The sequence below is a fragment of the Cicer arietinum genome, chromosome 1 (genome assembly GCF_000331145.2).
Source record: "Cicer arietinum cultivar CDC Frontier isolate Library 1 chromosome 1, Cicar.CDCFrontier_v2.0, whole genome shotgun sequence".
In the NCBI taxonomy this organism is placed as follows: Eukaryota; Viridiplantae; Streptophyta; class Magnoliopsida; order Fabales; family Fabaceae; genus Cicer; species Cicer arietinum.
In genome coordinates, this window is record NC_021160.2 from 18,617,239 (window position 1) to 18,627,358 (window position 10,120).

The 10,120-nt window shown below is 31.3% G+C and overlaps 1 protein-coding gene across 2 annotated transcripts; it reads left to right on the forward strand.

Annotated features, from left to right (window-relative positions):
* LOC101498112 (guanosine deaminase-like) lies at positions 1–3,154 on the forward strand. 2 transcript variants are annotated; one of them, XM_004488124.4, is made up of 5 exons: positions 1–84; positions 1,312–1,371; positions 2,170–2,360; positions 2,491–2,595; positions 2,802–3,154. In XM_004488124.4, coding segments are annotated over exons 1-5 (546 nt in total). In that variant the 5' UTR covers positions 1–83; the 3' UTR covers positions 2,991–3,154. The 2 variants fall into 2 exon arrangements, with proteins under 2 accessions (XP_004488181.1, XP_004488180.1); XM_004488123.4 differs by having other exon boundaries at positions 17–91.
* Positions 3,155–10,120: the final 6,966 nt, after the last annotated feature.

Sequence of the window (10,120 nt, forward strand, 5' to 3'; positions counted from 1 at the left end):
CCATCACCAATGTAGACCTATATATATATAGCACAATAAGTTCGGTACCTGTTATATTTGTATTTACATAAGGAGCTAGCTCTAGTAAGTAGTAAGTTATCTAATTGGTCATTTTTTTTTTTGTTATTAACATCAACTTAGTTATCGATGAAATCAATGGTATACAAACATTTTTAGTTAAGAGAGAATTGTGCCGTGGGTGGCATCTCGGGACAACGGTTTAACCTGTTATTTTAACTAAAATGGGTTGAACATTTTTTTTTTAAAGTTATTTTGTTACTTTTCTACGATTATTGGCCTATTTTTACGCTATACAATTCATTAAATTTAGAGTTTTATTACATGTGTTTGAATTTTTAATAGATTCATTTTTGTTTTCATACACTTGCGGCTTAAAAATTTATGACTTTTTTTGTTATTGATGGGTCAACCTACCAACCCTTCACCTCTCGAGAGACTGGATGGAGTGGGAGTTTTTTTGTTATTGACGGGTCAATCCGCCAACCATTCACCTACCGAAAAGTGGGACGTAGTGAGAGTTTCAACCCACCTACTTAAGTTGGTCTACATGTTCTTTTTAACTGCAAGACAAATCAAAATAAGGAAAGTTGACCTGTTTTACCACCTCTAATTATGTCTGTATTAGATTTTTTTCTTTTGTTCCTAAACAATTTATTTGATTTGGATCATCCCACGTTTGGTTCATGATAGAGGTTTAGTCTTTGATATTTATTGCTAACAAATTCACTTTCCTCCTAACTAATAACTAACCACTAACCACGTTTCTCTGCAAAAAATATTATTCATCTTTTAAGAAATGTATATATTTATAAAAAAATACTAAAGATAATCAAAACATTTTAAATAAACAATTGTTATAGTAATTACGTAGATAAAAAGGTTTAATTAATATATACTATTGGTTTATATAAGAGTATTGTTAGAAAAGTATTTAGTGTTTTCTTCATATTTTAAATTGATGAATATTTGACATATTAGTACTATTTTTTGAAAACCCATTGCTGGCTACCAGAAATTAGAAAGTTACTGCATTGCCACTCATTCATCACTTTTCTTACAGCATATGTGTGATTATGTAACCTTCTTCAAATTTTGTTTGCAAATAATTTCATGTGGCTACTAGTTTCTTCTTGTTGATATTTTAAAATTGTGTAAGCTTATAAAATGAAACCTCAAATTTGAGCTTGTGATGGATAGCTGCAACTGTCAAATTATCTTAAAGTGATGTTCTGTTTTTATTTCAATTGCCTTTGTTTATGTTTTCTTATGCTTCTTAATTAATCATCCTAGTGGTGCAAACTAAGGATGGAACTGTTGCAGTAGCTTCTGCTTTTGCTGGCCATAAGGAAGGTAATGTTTCTTGACAGTTTAGCTTTCAATTTGCACATTCACTCTATCATGGAATTTATAGGCTTGGTGTAAGGCGAATTTTTGGATAGGGAAGTGTTACATATTATCAACAATGTTAGAAAATCGTTCAAAACTTTAACAAAAATCAGTGTCATTTCTTATAAGTAGAAGTTCATGGTATTACTCATACTTATGAATGAAATGGTGACCCCCAATCAACGTTGATTGGGCAAAAAATAGCAAAATGAATATTAATATCCCAAAATTAAACTTATATTTATTCTCTCTTATTTTTGTCATTTTTGTCAGTTAATACTAATTAGGCAACTTTTTCATCTGTGTAACATATATGAAAGTTTCAAACTTCTATTTAAAGTTTGTATCGTAGTCGATGTTGAAGTTTTAAATGATTTTCATCAATAGGTCTACCATAAATCACATGTCAAACTTTTTCATCCTAACAATAATACATTGAAGTCCTCTGACGGTCGATTCAAGGTGAAATCACAAATGACATGTTTTAGAGGAGAATTTTGAAGGAGAAGGGATAACTTTTTTTCATTTTGAAATGATACAATCTAAAAAATGTTTCAAGAATGAATGAAGTGTAATTGAAATGTTATATGATTATATATCATGTTATTCTTTTAATATTTTTTAAAAACTCAAATATATATTAAAATATAGATTTAATCTTCTAAATCATCCCCTTCAGAGTCTTCCAAAATCGGTCAAATATGGTTGAATTTGATATTGTATTGCCTCTTCTTACTTTACTTTTGGTGATTGGCTAATTAGCTATAAAGAACAGAGATCACAAATTTTTAAGAAAAGCAGTTGAAGAAGCATACAAAGGGGTAGAATGTGAAGATGGAGGTCCTTTTGGAGCTGTTATTGTTTGTAATGATGAAGTAATTGCTAGTTGTCACAATATGGTTTTGAGGAACACAGACCCAACTGCTCATGCTGAAGTCACAGCAATAAGAGAGGTTAGTCAAATAAATTGCTTAAATAATTAATTATATTAAAATGCATATTTTCTTCAATGAAAAAAAATGCAAAATTTTTTGAAGCAATTAATGGAATTTTTATGATAACAACAAAGGTTTCATTTTGCAGGCTTGTAAGAAACTGAAGCAGATAGAACTTTCAGATTGTGAAATATATACTTCTTGCGAGCCATGCCCAATGTGCTTTGGTGCTATCCACCTTTCTAGAGTTAAGGTGGTAACTTCCCAATTCCTATGCTTTTTTTAATTAATTTTTTCTAAGGATAAAACTTAGATAGGTACATTTTTTTGATGTGATTTATTAATTTAAAATACACTTTTTGTGCACGTTGAAAAAAAAATACTTTTTGTGGTTAAAACAAATATACACCTTCTCATGTAATATATTATTGGATTGTGATGTATTATTTTTTCATATAGAGGTTGGTTTATGGAGCAAAAGCTGAGGCAGCAATTGCAATTGGTTTCGATGATTTTATTGCTGATGCATTGAGAGGTACTGGATTTTACCAAAAAGCCCAATTGGAAATTAAAAGAGCTGATGGCAATGAGGCCATTATTGCTGAAGAAGTCTTTGAGAAAACAAAGGAAAAATTTCGAATGTATTAAGTCTGTCATTTTTCCTAAGTCATTATGTATTAACAACTGATGATAATTAGCTTCCTATATAAATAAACTCGTTACCATCATGTGTATCATAGAAGTATAGTATGTGGATAATCAGAATACAAGTTATTTTTTGTAATAAATATTTGACGAAAACTTGTTTTAAATTGATGTATCGTAAATTTGTTGAGTAAAACACCAAAATTAATGTTGCGGATTAATGATGAAGAAATTGATCTAGAAAACTTGCTTAATTGCTGAATGCGACGAATTAACAAAAGTAACGAAAAGAAAAGCATTCAAGAATTGCAACGCAGTTCAGAGCAATGCTCTTTTGTTTGGAGTCTGACTCTGAAAGAAAAGTTCCATTGTGAATCAATGATTACAACTGTGTGTATCTAAAAAACTTGATCAAAACTATAATTTCACCAAAATTCTCACATTTTCAATCTTTCTTGTTTTTCTCTGTGTTTTTCAAACTCTTTTGATATTGATTTTTAACCAACTAATCAAAAGCTTATATATAACTGTCACTTGATGAGTTGTGACATGAAGGTTGAGAGAGGAGAGATCATATGTAGCCAATTGATCCAAGACCCAATAAATCTCACCTTTGAAGAGCTTTTATTGATCTTCTTTCTTTGTTCCTTGTCAGCTAATAATCATGAAGCTCAATAACCTTAACATCAGTGTTCTCTTCATCAAATACATCAATCTCCTCAATTTGTTCTAGTTGAGTAAGTTGAGTGCCTTCATGTTGAGTATTTTCTCTTTTATTGTGCTCCACCTCAAGCTCAAATTTCTCTAAGTCCTTATGGTCATTTACCTGATCAGTTGAACTTAAGAGAGACCTATAAAGTTCAGTTTCTTAAAACTTAACATCCTTGCTAAATGTACATTTCTTGTCATCAAGACACCAAATTTTGAAACCTTTCTTATCTCTTGGTATCTACCTGCCTTCATTTACATGGAAGTAGATTGCACATTCAAATACTTTCAATTGATTGTAGTTAGGAGTTCTATTAGTCCTTTTAAGAGTGTCATGTTCATTCTCCCAGCTAGGCCATTTTCTGAGGTGTGTGCTTGATTGTCTTATGCAAAGTAATTCCATGTTTCTTCCAATAATTTAAAAAAATTTCCCCAAATAACTCTAAGCCATAACCAGTCCTTAAGTGTTTAACTTTCCCGTCGGTTTTATTTTAAATAATGGCTTTCCATTCCTTGAATGCTTTGTTTTTACGTTTTATAAGATGGATCCAGACTTTTCTACTAAAGTCATCAAGAAAAGTTATGATATATTTGTTTCCATCATGAGAAGGAACCTTTTCTAGTCCCCATAGGTCACTAATTCATTATCCCTTTAGTGCTGGTTGTGTTGAATTTGACTATGTGCATATTTCCAAAAATGCAATGTTCACAAAACAATAGTCTTCCAATTTTGTATGATCTTCATACCCTTGGAACTAACATGACCCAACTATTGAATCCAAAGAATGGTCTTGTCATTTTTAGTGATTACAGTAGCAACAAGAACAGTTATATTGTTACCCTTTAGGATGTAAATGCCATGATCTATGTTGCTTTTCATGAACACCATAACACCTTTTATAACTTTGAGAACGTCATTTTCAACCTTGTATGAGCAACCAAATTCTTCCAACATTCCTGGTGAAACCAAGTTTCTTTTTATCCCTGAAACATGTCTTACTCTTGAGATTACCTTTTCCCCTCCATCTCCAATGAACCAAATGGTTTTGTTTCCCCTTTCCACCATTTATCTCCTTGTAACATATGAACCAATCCTTGCTTGGTGCCATATGAAATGAACAACACGAGTCTATAATCCAAAGATCATCATCAACAGTTGTGGAAGCCATGAGCACATCAACATCATAGTACCTCTTTGAGACAATTGAAATTTTTTCAGAATCATCATCAATGTCATAATTCTATTTCATGAATTTCCTTTCGGGACAATCCTTTTTGAAATGTCCTTCTTTTTTGCACACAAAACACCTTATCTTCCCTTTTTTCTTTGTCCTTGGGTTTGTTATTCTTCTTCTTTTTAGACCACTTCTTATATGAACATCCTTTTACAAATAAGCCTTTATTGTCTTGTTCCTAGTTTTTTTTATCAATTCTTTTATTTTACTCTTTTGAGATCAATGCTTATTGAAAATCTTCAAGACTCAAATAGTCCATGCCATACATGATAGTGTTTCTGAAGGTGTACTGAAATAATAAAATGGTATGATCGAGTGTCGAACTTAAGGACTACATTATATTATTAAATTAAAATTAATTACTAAAATTGAACAAAATATTTCTCAATTGATTGAATAATTTTGAAACTAACAAGACTAATAAATATTGAACTTTTCTAATAAAAAAAATGTCAGGGATGAGTTTCACTTCGAATCCAACCTCGATTTCGAATTTGATCATAGTTACTGAATTCCTTTATTAAACTATTACTGAATTCCTTTTACTATTCTTACCCTAAATTCTTAGTGGCAAAAACTTTAATGTCAAAGTAACTCATACTTCTTTAGTAGTTTTAAGATTAAAATTAAACTTTACAGTATAAAAATTCTTTTATTAAACTATTGGCTTAGCAAATAATTTAATTGTTTTTGTGACCTGCATCTATCCGTAGACTACAATATCATGAATTTCTTATCTCAAGCATTCATAAAGTCCACTTCCATTTGAAAATACAAATAGTAGAATTGTTTAAAGTTGATCAAACAATAAAAAGCATTAAACACATAGATGAGAAAAATAATTCAATAAACTCGTTCATATAACTAAAAATCAAATCAGACAAATAAAAGTTACATTTTATTTCACTCATCCCTAACAAATAAGGTTTACCTACTCATGACAAAGATACAAAAGATAAAGATTAAAGAAGAATTACAAGAAAAATTCATGAATGATTCTTGATAAAAATCCTTCAATGGTGTTAGAACCAACCTCCTATGAGATTCTCTGCTGGGGCATAAGTCTCCAAAGTTCAAATAGCCAAAAAGATACATAGAAAGTGAGAAAAACACATTTTTTATGCATTCAGATCCGCGTGATGCACTCCAATTCGTGCCACGGGCCACCTACGCTCCTAGAAAGAAGCAGAATATCAAAATACATTTGAAATGCCCCTCGGACGCAAGCATTTGCGCTTTAGCACTCAACATCTATTGTCTGACTTTTATTACTTTTTCTCCCTTTTGAGTCCGATTTTGGTTATGGTGTCTTCATGAAAGGTTTAGTTATGGATCTTAGCTTTCATCTGCACTTGGTTTGACTCCAATTGGACATCTACAACTCCATATATGGATGAAACAGTCAACATAGGTCATGTTGATTTCTCACCAAACATCCAACACTGCACTAGAATAACGAAACAACATAAATCTACGAAAAATCTCTACTTAATCAGGGAAATAAGAACATAAACATTACATTAAATTCAAGAACTAAAATCAACAAACTATATCAAATAACTTTTTAAATTAACTAACGATTAAAGATAAATAACATTAAACAACGAAAAATATGCATATGATGAACTATCAATACACATGAGTATCACTTAAGTTTTCATAAGAGCTAGGCAATGAACTTACCAAGATTAGAGCTTGGCCTTCATCATCAATTTTCACCTCTATGTTCTCAACATCAAGAATGATCTTGTGGAACTCATCAATATGCTCTCCCACAGTTTTACCACCTTGCTTCTTGAAGGTGTAGAGCCTTTGTTTCAATTCTTGAAGGTGTAGAGCCTTTGGCTAGTGATTTGGTCATGTTGAGTTTTTCCAATTTTATTCAAATTACTATTACATTGTGTGCCTTCTTCAGGTTGACTTTTTTATTCTTCTTTGAAAATGTGTTTGATAATCTCTTTTTTATTTGTGAAACTTCACGTAATCTTTGTTGAACAAGAAGTTCTCTCATATTGATTCGCCATAGACCGGAGTTGTTCTTTCCATTGAATTTATTTATGTTGAACTTTGTTGCCGTCATGTCGTCAAGATTCATGAACCAATGCTAGTGATACCAATAGTTGTGGATGAACTGATTGGATTATGTGTGAGAATGATAGATAGGTTATGGGATTAAGAGTTTTTGTGTTATAAGTATTTGTTTAAATTAATAAACTTTTTTTGTGTGTGTGAAAACGAAAGTGATTTTATTGATCTCATTCAAGCACAAAAGGTGTGCAAGTACAATTTTCTTAATACATCATGACAACAAAATTTGAACCCCACAACACAAAAATAATACATTATAAGGTAAATACAACCACAGACCAAGTTGTAATTCAAGATAACTCAATACATAACCATCTCACTAATCTCGACACATAAGCCCCCAAGCACAATGGATAGGTTTAAAGGCCAAAAACTACATCAATTTCATTTATTGCAGCTACATATGATGCAACCGTAAACTGCCACCTAGAATCAATACCCTATTGCATGTTAGGTGACTCCAAGTCTCCAACCAAGATTGGAACTCTACAAACCAAATCTGAATACATCATCTAATCAGACAACAATCATGATACTCGGTATCCCAAACAAGCAAGAAAATTATAAATCTACTATGACAACAAAAAAAGAAATCTCAAAGCTTTAGCCTTAAGTCATTTCCAAGACAAAACATGTGTTTATTCCTATATTGTTTCCACTACCACTGTGCTCCATTTGAAAATACCCAAATTTCATGCTCTCCAAATGGCTCACATACTTACAAACCAAATGACTCTTTCCTTCGTTTGTATCACCCTCCCTTAGTACTAAAACTAAAAAGTTGGGAAATGACTAATTTCTTCGTTATGATAGACGAAACAAACTCCTAAGCACCTTCTTAAGCCCATCTACAACACATAGTAGATCATACATTAAAAGAATAGGTGTTTTAACGACTCCCTATAACTATAATCACTTATACACCAAACTTCTTCACTAGCAATTATACCTCTACTAATTAAGTGATCCTTAGTTGGGATTCAATTTTGTAGGGATTGCCAAGCGAATATTGTATCCTTCAAAGGGACACATTTATGCCATCAACCACATTTGTTTCTTTCTCACTCTTTTCACTTCTCTTTTATAGTACTTTGTATGCCAACTTTATTGAATAAACACCAAATATTCTTTCCATATGAATCTATCTTCCTTATTAACATTTAAAGGTGTTGTCTCCACTTCCGACATTAGATGTTTCACTAAATCTCACTCCCATTAATATAAACTCTATCCATCTTAGGACCCATTCCCCTCCCTCACTAACATTTTCCTTTTTTTTCCTACACCTTTTATTCCTTATCAATAGATCAGGAAAATAAAGAGAACCATTCTAACTCTACAATTTAATAACTTTGCAACTACTTCTAGGTTATGGTTATCCACATTAATTTCTATTAGTCGACTATTGTGGAAATTAACTTTTAAACTGAATGTCAACTCAAATAAAGGCAAAAATGTTCTCCCATGACTTTCTACCCAGAAAGATTGTGTCGTCTCCATATTGGGAATGCGACATTTGGTTGACGTTGTCGCCAAACCCGAATCCTTCATATTTTCCAAGGCACATTGCTCTATTTACCAATACCTACAGACCCTTCATTGCTATTAGAAACAAAAAAAAAACAAGGACAAAGAGTCACCTTGCCAAAACCCCTATCCATGGTGAATTCTCTTGTGGGACTACCGTTAATAATAACCGAAAGTGTAGCTGATTTTACCACTTCTCTTATCCACTGCCTCCACTGTCGTAAAACCCCATTTTTTCATTATGTCTTCGAGGTAGTTTCCATCCACTTAATCATATGCTATTTCAAAATTAATTTTAAAAAGAATTGTCTCTTTCTTCCTTCCTTCTTTTTGCTTTATCCACCAACTCATTTGTTAATAAAGATCCCATCAAAGATTTGGCGATCCCTGACAAATATCGATTACGACCTTGATACTATCTTACCTATTACACTTCTTACTTTATTTTCCAGTAACTTTTCTAATATATTGAGGATTTTCCCTCTTTGAAATTAATACTCTAAACGAATTGTTCCCTCCCTTCACCATTCAAATGTTTAAGTGAAATTCTACAATAAATCCGATAAAATCGCTTTTAATCATGATCCATAACTCGTATAGAAAACTGAAAGACATCGCCTCTGTAATAATGACACCGCTTCCTTAGAGAATTCTGAGACCACGACTGCATTGTTATCCTCATCTATTTGTTTGAAATTCATGTCGTGGAATAGGGACCTTAAGCTTCTCTTTTTACTAAAATGATCATCAAAATGTCAGTTTGCACTCCACCCATTCCTTGTTCCAAACTCAATATTATGGTCATTAGCTCACTCTATTTGAACTTTGGTCTATAGTTATCTATTCTCGCACACTTTACGTCAATAGTTATTCATTCTTACACACTTTATGCTCGAGTGGGTTATAAATAAAAATGTTTTTTTCCTTTGAAAAAAAATACATTAGAGAATGAATTTATTTTAAGTTTAATTGCAGTTTTTTTTTTCTATTTATTTTCACTGATTCACGAGGTTGGTCTACCTATTTTAAAAGTCAATAGTTTTGACTCCGTCCTCAGATTTTTGAAATAAAAATTATAATTTGACATATTTTAAAAATTGTAACATACAATTTTATGATATAAAACCATCTAGATGCATTAATTATTTATATTTTATTAATTAAATAAAAAAAATGAAAAAAAAATTGAAGTTGAAAGTCAAGTTTTTAGATGGTTTTATTCCACTTTTCATAGGTGTTAATCATCATATATTATTTAAATCATGTCACATCATCGTTTTTTATTTAAAAAATTAGGATGAGCCACCAAAACTGTAAGATTTTAAATAAGAGGACTGATTTTATGATTTTATGATTTTATAATTTTATAATTAAAGAGACTAAAATTGCGACTAAATTAATTTGTATTATATTTTTTGTAAACTTCAAGTTTTATATTATTTTATATATTAAGTCATTCCGTTTAAGTTCAAAAATTACAAATGTAATATTCACTATTATGTTTTTCGATGAGTCGTTCGAAAGGAGAGTGGAGTGTTTCATTATAGTCATAATCGGTCTCAAGACTCAAACGTG